This window comes from Phaenicophaeus curvirostris, chromosome 19, assembly GCF_032191515.1.
Source record: "Phaenicophaeus curvirostris isolate KB17595 chromosome 19, BPBGC_Pcur_1.0, whole genome shotgun sequence".
NCBI classification, from domain to species: Eukaryota; Metazoa; Chordata; class Aves; order Cuculiformes; family Cuculidae; genus Phaenicophaeus; species Phaenicophaeus curvirostris.
Window position 1 is genome coordinate 6,233,273 of NC_091410.1, and position 14,884 is coordinate 6,248,156.

Genomic DNA, 14,884 nt, shown 5'->3' on the forward strand with positions numbered 1-14,884 from the left:
GCTTCCTAACTGCCACAAAAGAAATGGTTGTAATTATTTGCCTTTACACCTAAATGGATGAGAGGAGCAAGGATGCAGCCTAGACAATCCAACCTCCTCATCCCCACTCAGGTAATCTTGTCCTGTTGACTCCTCAGTAACCATTTAACAATTCAGTATGCCATTCTCCATGTTGAAATGAGATATAAGGCTGTAACGGTCACAAAAGGGAACAAAAATCAGAGGAATAAAAATAAATTGAGCCCAGGTTGCAAGGCTACACAGGCACTGAAGGAGGTACCTACCGCTACCTGCAGAACAATGGGATCATCTTCAAGCTGGGAGCACATAAAACCACCTCTCTTGGGAATGAAAAGCAGGAGGTATGTTATAAAATCATTTCTATAATGGCTCTACACTGCTTTTAGCCACAATTCATACCATTTTCTGGAAGGGGGTCTTGTTAAATGCCGAGCACCGACACACTGAGAGTGTCCACACAGAGAGCAGGGGATCGTGTGCCAGTTGTGACTGCACGGAGCCAGGCACAGCTAGCAGAGGGGTGAGCAGGGCACAGGGACAGAGCTGAAGAGCAACTGGAAAGGAGAAAAAGAATTGGTTTTATAGGTGACAACAATCAAGAGGAGTGTTTACATCAGTGTTTGAGAAAGGAAGGACACAGGTTTATGCAGAAACCAGCAAACTTGCTGTGTTCACAAAACCCTTTACTCTGCAAGGTGTTTCATTCTACAATACATACTCCAAAAGGATCCAAGCTGCTGTCTCACACTCTGCTTCACCTTATTCACCCACTAGTTTCACCAGATCAGTAAGAAAAGTTTTTCCACTTTCCCAGTTGTTCCACTACCCAGCCAAATGCGCAAGAGGCAGCTTCAAGCACCTAAGAGCACACTCAGACATGGCTCTTCCCCGAATCCCCGGGCAAGAGGGCAGAAATTCAGTTGTCTACTTGGAGCCCAGCCCGTCCACAGCCACCCTGCACTGTGTGTCTTGTCCAGAAGCTAAGGTGAAAGCAGCACGCGATGCCTGGAAGATGAAACCCCTTCTCACTTATATTAGGTAGCAAGAGAAACACAAGACAAGTCTTCCTGCAACACAGCCTGGGGAGGGCAGAAAACGGCACAGAGCACACGCTGCAGTCTGGTAGCAAAGCTACTGGCATAAACCTTCCCCCAAAGCTGCCACAGACCCAGCAGCTTCCCAAACACCGTGCAGACGTACTAATCACAGGTGAGAAAGAGCCAGAGAATGTGCCCAAAGCACCTCACAGCGATTACCCAAATGCCCACCAGCACACGGCAGCGCTCCGTAAACTTACGGGGTTTTCAGATCACGATACCCAAACCCCCAAAAGGACCAGCCAGCAGGATAATGCAAAATAATTGATTTTATTTAAAATAAAAAGCAAAACCACAATCATCCAAACAAGACAATTAAGAATAACCCAGCTCTGCTGGACAGGGTGATAAAAGCAGCTAATGGCAGCGGCAGGGCTTGGAGCTGACAGCGTGACTGTCAAACGGATCAGTGTGCTCTTTCCTTCCCCCTCTTTGCAAGGGGGATGCCAAAAACCTCCCATAGCGATCAGCCCACACAGGCATTTCGGAGTTGATTCAGTCAACAGTCTCGCTTCCTGCCCCACGATGGCAGGGAGGAAAAGGGGATTGGTTAATTATAAAAGAGGTTGCTGTCTTTCTTCTAAGCATTTGGAGCTTAATGTAACTGAGAAGACAAACTGGAGCCAGTGGAGCCAGGCTGGGAAGGGAAGGAAGGTTTGCCAGTGCTTCCTCGGCATCACCTGCTCCCACAGCACTTGTGCAGGGAACAGGTGCAGAGACCAGGGTGCCTGCTGTTCACATCCACAGATCTGACGGGTATTTATTCCTTTATTCCTGAACTCTCAGAGCAGACAAGTCTGTATTGGTTACCACACCCAAAATAATGGCCAGAGCTCACAAATCCCTTCTCCTTTCGCCAGAGCAGGCAGGCAGGACAGTGACACCGATACACACAGTACAACTGGGAAGCCTGCAGTCCAAACGCAGCACGCAGCTCCCTAAGGCCACCCCGAGGGGACAGGGCAGATCCCCCAGCACCACCAGGCTGAGGCAGCACTGCTGCTCTGGGTCTCAAAGGAATGAGAGGCCCATGGGGTTTGGGTGCTGGACCACAGCAGCCTGCTACATCTAGAGGCTCTACAGTACACAAAAGCAGAGGGGGTGGAACAAGAGACATGGATGCCCCAAGAAGCACAAGCCTAGAGAAGTGAGAGCACAAAACCCCTCTCCCCAGTCAGCCTCCCACAAGCATGGAGCTAGGCACAAGGGGAGCACAGTTTTGAACTTCATTCCTCATTCACCCAGCCTGGAACGAGGGCCTGAGAAGCACCAGCTCGCCTTCTTCCTGTAAGGCCAGTGAAGCTGACTCCGTGATGAGAGATAATTAAATCTATTCCTATTTTTAAAAACCCCCGATCTAGCAGGACCTCCTATTCAGAGGGGGCCATGAAATGCCAACAGTTAAACTCTGGTGAAAACAAAAAGCCTTGTGCCGCTACAATTACCGTACCACACAGCAATTCTGGAAGGGCCTCCGCAGAACACCACGTGGTCAGGAGTGCTGAACAACATCCCCAATGTTTTCTGCTACAAAACGCTAACACCAGGTTAGGAAGTCTCAGGTTGCTTAGGACGTCTGGAACACTTTTATGGGAGAACAACTTCAAAGCATCGTACACAGTAATTACATTTCAGCCTCACAACACCCCTGCGAGGTAGGTATTTTCCTCAAAGACAAGCTCACCATTTCAGCTGAGGCAAGAGCCTGTAAGCGGAAGAACCAGAGATCCCGGGAGTCCAGATTCCCAGGTAGCCAAAACAGACACACCTTTGTTTCATACCAGAAAGTGCCGTGTGGAGAAGCGAGTGCAGCATTGCTGGTATCACGATGCCTGCAGCCCATTTTGGACACCCAGCCTTTCCAAAGAACGCAGGCTTGAATCTTGAACTGTTTTATTTCACACCATGGAAGAGTTCACTGATACGGAAGAATAATCTGTCCTCTGGATCTTCCCACTGTGCTTCTGGTGGTGGAGGTGCAGCTTTCCTGGTGCAGCCATCAGGTTTTCATGAACATGTAAGAACTTAAGACTGCAAAACTGAACCGTGCGTGCCAGATGCAATTGCAAGCAATGCCATCTGACTGACGTATTGGCTGTCCGGCCACGAAACAGGGCAGCAGCCAGTTCTCCAGGGGCTCCCCTCACTGTGACAGAGCTGAGCCTTTGCCTCTCCAGGCCCCCAGAGTCTTCCAAAAGGCAGCAGCCATAGCACACTCTCTCTGAGATGATGTACAGATTGTGTGGGCTCCCAGGCTGTTCAACCAGGCAGGAAAAAAGGCAACCTCGGCCAGAAATGCCAGGAGCTCAAGAAGTTTGTTGTTTTGTTTTTTTTTTAAATTAAGTAATCTTGTGGAAGAATCTGCAGCAGTATGCAGAGCCAGCGTGCTCACGTGTGCCTGGCTATCAGGGGGAATTCAGACTCTGGACAGCTAAAGAGCTTATTGGGAAATCTTTCCTCTCTGTTTTCCTACCATCATGCTGCTCCTACAGAAAGGAGATCCAGAAACAGAGATCCTGACAAACATACTTAGGATTCCCTTGTACAACAGGACATGGCTCTGTCTCCCAGAAGGGAAAGAGTGTTTAAATAGGAAGAGACAAGGCTAAAAACCAAAAGATTATGAAACCCAGACAAGCAACATTCTGGGTTCCATCAAATGCAATATGTATAGGAAAGTCACAGTTAAGGCTACCAATCCGCTTTTCAATTCAATACCAGTGCCTGGGCATCACTGCGTGTTCACTGCAGGCACAACATATCCTCTTTAAAGTTTCCTCTCCCAAAGAACAGCTGAAATGATCCAATACCCACCTCCACGATCCCAGAAAAGCACCCAAGGAAGAACTCCAACCCAGCCAGCTCCCTGCTGTGCAGCTCAGACAAAGGATCATTTCCTCGCAGCACACAGAACCCATTGCTGACACTAACACCAGAAGCCCCTGCTAAAACAAACAGTGGCTCCAACAGATCCCTTGGGGATGAGTGCTTTACCCAGCAAAACACAAACGAAACTACACAGACCTAAGCAACACATTGCATTTTTAAGAAGCTTAAACAACAAGGTGTCCCCCTCCCAGCCCTTTAAAAACGGTATCGCAAGTTCCAGAAACATCTGAACCCATAAACTCAAAAAACGCCATTTAGGTATGTGAACTGCACCGGCTTAACGAGCCCACGGCCCTGTAACTGCCTGGTATTTAAAGCCCAGCAACTGTTGTTATACAGTCAGTTTGTCAGTTGCTGCCTAGTGCTACACATTACGCCTGCACCTAAAGGACTGCAACTACTAGCAAAGGCTGACTTTTTCCCCATGGTTTTTGCTGTGCAAGAAACTCCAGGATTCCTCTGCTCCATCGAGCTTCCCATGGCAAGGTGCTAGTGCATTTTTGTCACCAGTTATCATACAGACACAGAACAAAAGTAATCGGGCTGTTGCTGGTTAAGGTGTTGTACCTTAGATGCATGCGTGTAGACTAAGACCACGAAAGATGCTTCAAGGTTGGTGGTCACCTCCTCTGAAGTTGCTTCAGTGTTTGGAGCATTCATAACACCTTCCCCACCTGAAATACTGGTGTGAGATCCGCCAGACGTTCCAACAGGCCAAAAGGGCTGGTGTTCCTCTCCTCAAGTGTACAGGACAACATGTAAACATATGACAGTGTCAAAGCAAGGCAGGTTTTTAAGTTTACCTGCTGGTTTTAAAAAGAGTTCTTTAAAAACTGACCGTCGTCTTCCTTGCCAGTTACAGGAACCATTAAATACTTGGCATGTCCGTACCCAAAGCTGGGTTCTTAGTGCACTCACTTGGGGCGCAGAGGGGACAAAGCATTGCACAAAACTGGAGTCGGGGCATTCCCCTGGACGTTATAAAGGAGCCAACCTTCGACAGCACATAATGAAGACGGATGTTTGGGTTGAGGAAGAGTAAAAAAACTTAAGGACTGTGAGAAATAGAAGCAGGAGGGGGTAGAACAGAGCTGGCTGGCTGCTAACGGAGCTTCGATCGGCAGCTGCCTCTAGGCGGGTGTTGTAATCGCTCAGGGGTAGCTGCGGCCTCCACAAGACTCCCTAATCCTGTCAAGAAAGTACAACTGCCTGTCAACAACTACAGCATTGCCCTCACATCAGGACATAAGATTGCAGCATGCAGGTTAATTGTGTGCCTATTCTTCCTATAGAACTCTACCAGCTAGGCAAGATTTTACGTTTGAAACTGTTTCTATTGACTAATCCATCCCACAGCTGGAACAGAAAGCCACCCATCCTCACAGACTGAAACAATTAACAAAAAGAGGGAAGAACAGTGAAACCTGGAAAGCAAGCGGTCAGGGCAATGTGCTAGGTTTAATATTAACGGTATTAATTTCAAAATTTGAAGTGCAAACACCTTAAAAATGCGTAGGATTTTCAGAAGAACAGATCTGCACATGCTCTGCATTTTTACAGCTTTGGAAAACCCAGGGTCTGCCATAAGGTTTGTTATCTCTTGCTGCTCACTGTCTGATGTCATGCTGGTGGCTGAAATGGGATTTGGCAATGTCACAACAAACTAATTAAAACCTCCAAGGCAAAAATAAGCAGTCAGTACAGTTCTCTAACTGTTTAATGATACCCTGTACCTGTGATTCAATCATATTCAGGTATGAGCAACTCCTGAAGACAAGAGAGCAATAGATCACAGTAAGATAAAAGGCAACACAGACAGGAGCAAACAGGTCTTTAGGCAGTAGCCTACACTGGGAAGTCAGGCACAATACTGGGAACCTGGACTTCCTCAGGTAAAATACCATCGCATGGCACCCAGTAAGTCACCACAGCACCTGCATTCATGCCAGACCTGGAGTATCCAACAGCTCAGTAACAAGAGCACCCAAATGCAGCAGCGTTGGTTAACGCTGGAAAATGCAAGGAGTTTGCTGCAGCATTTCAGCAACCCGCAAGCTATATGAGAAAAACACTTCCCTTAGCAAAGAATTTCCAAGTTCCTTCCTGCAGTTTACTCCTGCATTTCCAGTGTTTCACTGTTCGTAACCTGGCAAGTCCCAGGAACTGCCTTACTCAGCAGCTTTATACTAAGCAATATCCATTCTTGGTTCTGCAATATTAATGTCCCAGCCCCCAGATTCACCAGAGACTTGCTCTTTTTTCTTTTTTTTCAGTAGGTAAAACCAGACATTTAGGATGAATTTTGCCTTTAACAGATAAAACAGTGGGCCAGACTAAAGCAATCCAGGCAACAATAAGAGAAACTGTACAACTCTTTGAAGATTTTCTGTTTGGAGAAGGCATTGATACCCAAGCCTTGCCTGATCTTTAACTGTTGACTATTCGTTTGTGTCCCTGAGGAACACAGTTAAAATACCTCACCTCTCCCATTGCAAAAAACAAATCAACTTTCTCTATTAGAAGAGACAAATAGGAAAGGTAATAAAACTGTTTATTTAATAAAGTAAAAAAAACCTCTTTAAAAAAAACCTCAAGAATCTTAATTTTCAGTTTGGACAAATTAAAATAATCCACAGACGGAAGATATCACCACTGGCCAATTGCTTTACATTCTGTAAGGGACCCCTTGCCCTCCACCCCTCTACCCTGACAAAAGTCCCTATCTTAACTCTGCCAGCTCTGCCTTTTAAAAAAACAACAGTTGCCATCGGGTCACCTGGAAGAGCTGCGCTCTTTGCTCACGCAGTCGTCCTGGGAAGTTGTATCACCGTTACCCATCATGCTGCATGTTCTCCTCTTTTTCCTCCGGTGCATCATCCCCTCTGTCTCAGAGCCAGAGTCACACTGAAGTAGGAAAAGATGAAATCAGAATTCATAGAAACCCAGTGAGCTGTTTGTGCTGTGGAATTCACTGTAAGAGCTACCTCAAGTAATCAATATCCAAAGAATGTGCTATTTTAGATCAGACTCATGAAGCAAATTCTCAACTGTCTAAAAATCAGGAACAGCTATATTCTAAATTCCATCACTGCCTAACCTGGCTTGTGGCAAGACAATTGTTGTGTTCATTTGGCTCCTAGGAGGACCTAAGCTTCCAAGGGGACTCAGTGTATTGTGGAGAACTTCTGTACTAAAAAAAGACCCCTGGCAGTCCAGGTTTGGATCTTGTCCCCTCTCCTCCTTTTTATAACATTTATTTTGCAGCCATTTTACACAAGCACAGCTTGGCTACAAATCAGCCACAGATTTATATACAATATAAACATAGATCAAACAAACCAAATTCATTTAGCCATACGAGGAGTCTTCAGCAAACAGAACCTGCTAAGACCACAGGCTCCTCCACCATGTGGATTTGTAATTGCTTTCTATTCATTTCTTCCATAAGACACAAGTATTAGGATGAGGACATACAATCGGGTATGGAAAAAACATAATTGCAGGATATGGATCACCTGTTGTAGCAAAAAACATTACCTCTGAATCAGAGTCTGAGGAGCTGGAGCTTGAGGAACTGGAAGAATCGCTAGAACTGTCGGAAGCAATACCGGTAGATTCCTGCAGGTCAACTGAATCAGCCAAGGCTGCCAAGTCAGGATGTTCCTGCTTTAGGATCCTAAATGCAGTTGAAATTCCAGAGTTAGAACAGTAACACTGCATGCAAGTGAATGGGTATTTGGGGGTTTTGTTTTAAATAAAGGATATGAGAAGAAGGTATAAATCTCTTACCTGTACCATTTCCGTGACAATTTGGGTCTCCCTCTTACTGTCTTGTGCCACACCACAGGGAAGTTGGTACAGCTGGCAAAGTTTTGCGTGATGGCAATAGTTGTGTCAAGATTGAGAACTACGTGCCACCAGCCACCTACAAACACAGCACCAATGACAATTTCTGGCTACACAGCAGAAAGCAGGTTCAAAAACAGCTGCGCACACTTTTTTTCCCACAGCACAGGTGGAAACCGGACCTTATCTCCCAAACCTAGGTGAGTTTGCCACCACGTTGTCTTTCCTCAGTCTTATTTCAGTGTTCCCTTTACGGATTCTCATTACAAAAGCTGATGAATGCTCTGACCAAACTTCCAGCTCATGAGCAGCACAGAAGATCTGACTTGACAGCAACACACTGTCTACTGACAGATTATTTAACAGCAAGAGCTGCCATAGCCCGAACCGCACAGAGACCCTCTGTTAAGCTGGAGAGCGCTTTCCATGCCCATTTAGTAAGGTTCTTATGACTACAAAGTAACCTTTCATTTAAAAATAGACGCAAAATTGTTTCCCCACACAGGATAAAAATAGACAGCAGTGTTCCTACAACCCACTTATAACCTCGTAAGAAGATGAAGGAAACAGTTTAATGGAACCTGACAGCTACACAATCATAACAGAAGGTACGCCGAGGAGTCACTAATAAGTGCCAAGCAAATCACAAGGCACTCTTCAAACATGAAGTCTGCTGTATGCTAGAGACAAGCAACGTGGATGGAATGGGCCGTGCTGCACAAGGATGATGCAAGGTTTACAGGTCAGAATTCGGCACTGAACTCCCTCACTTTATCTACTAGCCACTTCACCTCCCAGTTATACCAGGTACAGAAAGTGCAGCCACTTGAAGCGAATGGTTTCCTTATTAGACCTTTCCTCAGGTTTTGATGAGGCATAACCACAGAGAAATGGGTGGGAAGCGTTAGTGCCTTTATATAGTTCTTTTCCCACCACTAAGGGAAATTCATATTCAATCAGAATACTCAGGCTGCAAAACCCAGTCACAAATTTGCTGCAGCGTACATATACTTGAACATTTTCGTCTAAGAAGTTACTAATAGGCAAACTCCTCTATTTTATGCCTTGATGGTTTCCCATTACTGCAATTTAGATCAGGACCACATTCCTGCAACGCTGCAACCAAGGTCCCATATCTTCTGTCATCTGTACTGCAGGCAATCATAGGATCATAGAATAGTTTGGGTTGGAAGGAACCTTCAAGATCACCTAGTTCCAGCCACCCTGCGATGGGCAGGGACATTCCCCTAGATCAGGGCCGCCACGCCACAGGCCACGAGTGTTCAGGGCACAGAAGAAATAACTGCACAGTCTCAAATTGCACCTCACGATGTCCCTTATGAAACAGCTCAGATTAGTTTCTTACATAAGAAATGGCCAATACGAGAAAGCTGAAATATTTTCTTCATCTCTACTACACACAAATGTTATAAATATGCTTTTCTCCCTCAAAATTCCTTACTGGAGAGATTCGTACATACCTGGCACAAAGACTGTCTCGCCCGGTTTCTGCAGGATTTCCAGGGGTTTGAATTCCGGGGGCCAAGTGGGGAGCTGCGTCCTAGGATAGATGACATTGAACCAAGTGATAGCCTCATCCTGCTGGTTCCCTCCCTCTTCTCGCGTCACTTTGATCAGCTCTCTGGGAGTGCTGGTAGGGAACAGGCACCAACGCTTATGTCCCTGGACTAAGGCATTCCACGCGCTCGTTCCCAAGGGATCGATGTGAATTCCTGTTCCAGAACGAGGTGGGCCCATCACAAACCATCTGCATGGGAGATAAAAAAATATGTAGTCACACAGCAAGCACGTGGCTACTTTCTCTTTTCTTCACATCAGACTGAAAATTACAGCTGTTACAGTTCACATGCAGTTAGAAATCAAGGCAGTTACACTTCCTTAAGTTTGACTTCTTGAGATTGTTAGGCTCATGTTACAGCAAAAGATATGACTTGGTTCTAACCTAAAAAACAACATGAATTGGGACTGGAATTGGGACTCTGTGCCAAGAAAGTGAAGATAGCTTTCTAACACAAAATATAGCTATGAAATATGAACAGCTTTTCAAGAAAATATAAGCTTATTTCAAGGTTTACGAATGCGATGATGTTGTAACAGCCTGCCTTAGGATTCTTACTGTGCAGAGGGATTCTCTTAACCCTATGTTTTTGTAAAAATTCTCTACTCATAAATGGACCCAGAACTGCATAACAAGGAGGAACAAACAAAAGGCAATACAAACAAGGAACAGAGCAAAGTTATGCAACCCTGGCTTCCCTCTATGCCTCTGTTCATGTACAACAGGCTTTTCATTCTAACATGTAACTAGTTGGAGCTTGTTCTCTGATGACCATTGCAGATGGGGTGTGTGTATTCCCATCCCACATTTGCAAGGATTTCTCCCTATAGAGAATTTTATCTGCTCTACATGTTTAACAGCAACAGCACCTTCAATTGCTCACTTTCCCTGTAAGATCTACCACATCTGATAATGGAGTCTAAGCGAGGCAACTCAATACCAAACATCAAGATGAAAAACATGGCAATAACTGTTTAACAGGCAGTAGAGAGGGAATAAACTAAACCACAACAAGATCCTGCCATCGTGTAGCTGACAGGCTGGTGATATCCAGCAAGAGGCGTTCAAAGGTTCAGAAAACACCCAAAGCCACCAAGCTCTCCATCTCCTCTTTCCAATGTGGCTGTAAATTAAGCTGGTTTCCAAGTGTCATTTGCTAGAGCCAACTGCAGGGCTGTAACTTTAGTTATCAAGCTGCGCTCTTCCTGCTTCACAAAGGAGCCATAAACAAGCAGGTGTTTCAGTTCTATGCTCAGTTCACTCTTTAGATCCATATTAGCTATGGAAATTTAATTAAACCACAAGCAGGACAGTCAAAGCTTTTACTAAGCAGTCAGAAGAAATTAACCACAAATATCTGTCTGATAGGCAGGAAGATGCACCTCTTAATATAATTTTTCCGACTTTAACCTGAATTTACACATGTGGAAGACCTTAAAATCCTTACTTAGCAACACTAATCTACTAGCATCTTCCTCCATGTACTGAATTTACAGGGAACATAGCCCCGTTCCTTTATTTTAAAAAGGAACAACTCCAGTAGAAATGCTCCAAACAGCGCGAGTTCTTACTTTAAGTTCTATACAGTTTAAGATCTATCACACACCTCTCAATCCAGGGATCAAACTTTACAGTTCACAGCCTCATCATATGATTAGAAAACATCACTTATGGCTGGATTTTAAGTTAAGCTCTTAAACTACTGGATATTCTTCCATCCATTCCTGTACCTGGACAAACTCCCTAACTCCAGGAGGCACCAGGGTGCCCTCTTGCATCCTCTCAAAAAAATAATTACAGCCTCAAACAAACCCACATCTTCCAGAACAAAGTACAAGATCATGAGTTAGGAGCTGAACATGTGGCTGTAGGTGGGGAGGGTGTGGGAAAGAGATATCGATATAAATGAGTCACAATCAGATTATCTATTTACCTATAACTTGGATAAATAGTTCCCAGTTCTGTAAGTGGATTCAGTTTCTGCTAGAGACTACACCCCATCTGCTTTTGCGTTTGATCACAGTACTGCATATTCTTCTTAGAAGCAAATTATAAAAAGGGTCTGTTAAAACGCTGTAAAACCACCTACTTTGGTGATCTTAAATAGAACCAGTTTCATATTTCCTCCTGCAAAAGCATAACTGGACTACAGACACATGAAAGACTGCAGAGAGGAGAAGAGTACCATTACTCATTACTTGTCCCATTTTATTAATAAAAAACGAAGCAACAAAACCCCACATCACAGCCACCTGACACTCAAAGGGCAAGATGTTCTCTGACAATCACGATGTGGCTGTAAAGTCTTTAATTACTGTAGAGCTTTCAGCTTATGCTTGTACTGCTACGAAGCATTATGTTAACATAGATAGAAATCACTTTTGTACAAGAGCCCAAACACGAGGCTGTTGCATTTGAATTCAGGAATGAAGTATCATTTCAACCCTTTTCCAACCAGGCCAAAAGAAAATGAGTTAAAAAGACAATATAGATGTGAAATATTGTTCTCTCTCAAAATCATCTGAAGGGGCACCAAGAACAAGTCTCCACTAATCTAGCTTAAGATCTTTACCTTAAAAGGACTGACTCATAATTAAGAAAAATTCCACGCTGCGCTGAGGCAAAACCCAGGAGCTAGTCCTGAGGTACTTGAGAGTTTGAAAGCCAGAAGACTCAGGCAGCAAGAGAGAGAGTAGGCTTTTTTAAAGCCTAATAAGCAAAGTAAAGAAAAACCCCATAAACTTATAGCAACACTGGAGGCAGAACTAGAAATTGTAATAGACAAATCTGCCCTTCCCTCCCTATGGGTTACAGTTGTACACTCATTTCGGCAGAGCAGACAAAAATATCACTTTGTTTTAGGTAAGACCATCATACCTGTTTAGAAATAGCTAACGAGATGGGAAATACCTCATTTTATCTTGCTGTCACTGCACTATACCTGTAAGGCGGCCTTCGTTTCTCCCCTGCATACTGAAAGAGATCATCAGTGAAGAATTTGGGTACTTTGTAGTCCTCCAGGAGTTTCCTGCGCTTCGGATGCTCCCCGTAACTGCTGTCGAAGATGTAGAGCGGGCTGTCATCGCGCGTGGTTTCCATATACTCTATGTAGTATTTCATCTTCATCTTCACAGAATAACCGTCGTTGTCTTCTCCACATTTGAACTTCTGGTTCCTATACTTGCGTTTTAGCCGTTCCAGAGTCCACTTCTCCTGGGCAGACCAGCCCACCTGAGCATTCAGCAAGACTACAGGCTTGTACGGTTTTTCATAGCGCTCAACAAATTCTTCCACTGTTAACTGGAGTGCATCTGCCCTCTCCACGTTATCCTGTGAAAGCAAGAGAGGAACACAGACCAGATGTTAGGACAGATTAATATATATACAGCCAGGACGTCCGAGCTGTGTGGAGGAGCTCTACAGACACATTGCTCTGTGCATCACAAGGGCACCAAGCTGCCCACATGCTATTTTAAGCTCCCTGAGGCTGCAGTCCTACTTCCCGTGCCCAGCTACTTGCACCCACCAAAACGTTTGGCCCTCTTCGCCGCTGAGATGACTCCTGGCACGCAGAGGCCACCCTCGTGCTTCCAGGGGACACATTCCCTCCTGTATTTTGCCAACAGGAAAGGCACCTAGGAACTGCGTGGGCGCTCTTGCACCAAGGGTGCCTCCCCATGGCAGGGCTCTGACCTCCCACATCCTGCAAGGGGAAGGAAAACTGCTTGGCCTCACCCTCACCCTTCGCCCTCAGGGTCCCTGCTCCGGCACCCCAGGGAGCGCCACTAGCTCCAAGACAACCCCGGCCTCAAGAAAACACCCTTTCCCACCAGACTTGCCCCAGCCCACGGTTCCTCTCATAATACCACAATCCCCTCAGTGTCTCCTCATCCCCATTCCCCTCAGCCTCCCCCATTTCCCTCGACTCCCCTCTTCCTGTCAGAAGTGCCCCCAGGTGTCCTCAGTCCCCACTGCCCCTCCTGTTCCCCCCAGGGCCATTCCCTTTCTCCTCAGCCCCCCACATTTCAAGAGGTAGAATCACAAAATAGTTTTGGTTAGAAGGAACCTTAAAGATCATTTAGTTACAAGCCCCCTGCCATGGGCAGGGACACCTCCCACTGGATCAGGCTGCCCAAGACCCATCCAACCTGGCTTTGAACACCTCCAGAGACGGGGCAGCCACAGCTTCCCTGGGCAACCTGTGCCAGTGCCTCACCAATCTCACAATGAAGAAATTCCTCTTTATAGCTTGTCTAAGTAGTTATTATTACAAAAAATGGAATATTTTTGATTTAAGTTAAAGCACAGCTAAGTTTCATCTAAATGGTATTTTCTGAAAGTCAGACAGAATGTCCCTCCAAGAGCAAGTTTTCCTTCGAACAGTGTTTTTTCCACACACTGTTCATTCTTCAGAGACGATAATGTCTTCTGCTGTGTGATCTGTGCTAGACAGATGTGTTCTGTTATCATCTTCGTTTGCAGCGTTTCCCCATCTTAAATACAAGGACAGAGAGGGCTGGAGCCGGATCCAAATTAGCAAGAGATTGAGCTGCTGTGAAATTCATTAAAATTAGTCCTTGGAAAATATTCGAATGTGCTTATATTTGGGGCTAGAATTTATCCACGTGCCTGTAAGTGTGAAACACACGTTGTCCAGCTCCTCCTCGGCTGCACACGGCGGATGGGGATCGCTGCCTCGTGCTGCCCAGCTCTGATAAAGGATACCGGCTGGCTAAAACTCCAAAACGAGCCTTGGAGAGTTTATTTGCCGACATTTTCGGTCTCACCTTGCGGCCTCCTCAGCCCCCTCTCTCCCTCCAGCCCCCCCGGTGCCCTCAGGGCCCCTCCTCACCTTGCAGGCGGCGGGGCTGAGGGGGAAGGTCTCGCAGTAGTTGTGGCGGGTCCAGTCCAGCGAGTCCTTCAGCTCGGGCCGGGCGCTGCGCTTCGCCTCGCGGATCCGCTTCTTGCTCTTGTGGTTCATGGCGGCGGCGCTGGAGGCGGGGTCCGCCCGCCGTCACCCACAAGTCACCCCCCAACCCCGGCGCCGCCGCTCGCCCCGGCCCGAGCCCCGCCGGCACCTTCCAGAAATTTCACCCCCTCGCCGCCGCCCGGGCCCGGCCCCGCCGCGCTCCCATTGGCTGCCGCACCGCCCACTTCCGCTCGGCCGCGCTCCCATTGGCTGCCGTCCCTCTCATTTCCCCCTGGCTCCGCCCCCGCCGCGCTCTTAGTGGCTGCTGCGAGGCCCGCTTCCGGCCAGGCCCTCCCGCCGCGTTCCCATTGGCTCGCTGCACCTCCCGCTTCCGCCACGCCTCGCCCGCCCTCGAGCGCTGATTGGCTGAGGAGGGTAAGCGGCGTGGCCGGGCCGCCATGTTGGGGAGGGAAGCGACGCGGGCGGCAGGAGGCGGTGCGGGCGCCGGTCGCCCTTCGCTGGAAGGCCCCTCTCGGGAACGTC

At 46.7% G+C, this 14,884-nt stretch overlaps 1 protein-coding gene across 1 annotated transcript; it reads right to left on the reverse strand.

Moving 5' to 3' along the window:
- Window positions 1-1,369: 1,369 nt before the first annotated feature.
- JMJD6 (jumonji domain containing 6, arginine demethylase and lysine hydroxylase) lies at window positions 1,370-14,516 on the reverse strand. The gene is made up of 7 exons (XM_069872873.1): window positions 14,285-14,516; window positions 12,374-12,762; window positions 9,335-9,621; window positions 7,797-7,932; window positions 7,545-7,683; window positions 6,784-6,911; window positions 1,370-5,195 (listed from the first exon to the last, which is right to left on the reverse strand). The coding sequence occupies exons 1-7, from the start codon at window positions 14,411-14,413 to the stop codon at window positions 5,159-5,161; spliced, it is 1,245 nt and encodes a 414-aa protein (XP_069728974.1). The 5' UTR covers window positions 14,414-14,516; the 3' UTR covers window positions 1,370-5,158.
- Window positions 14,517-14,884: the final 368 nt, after the last annotated feature.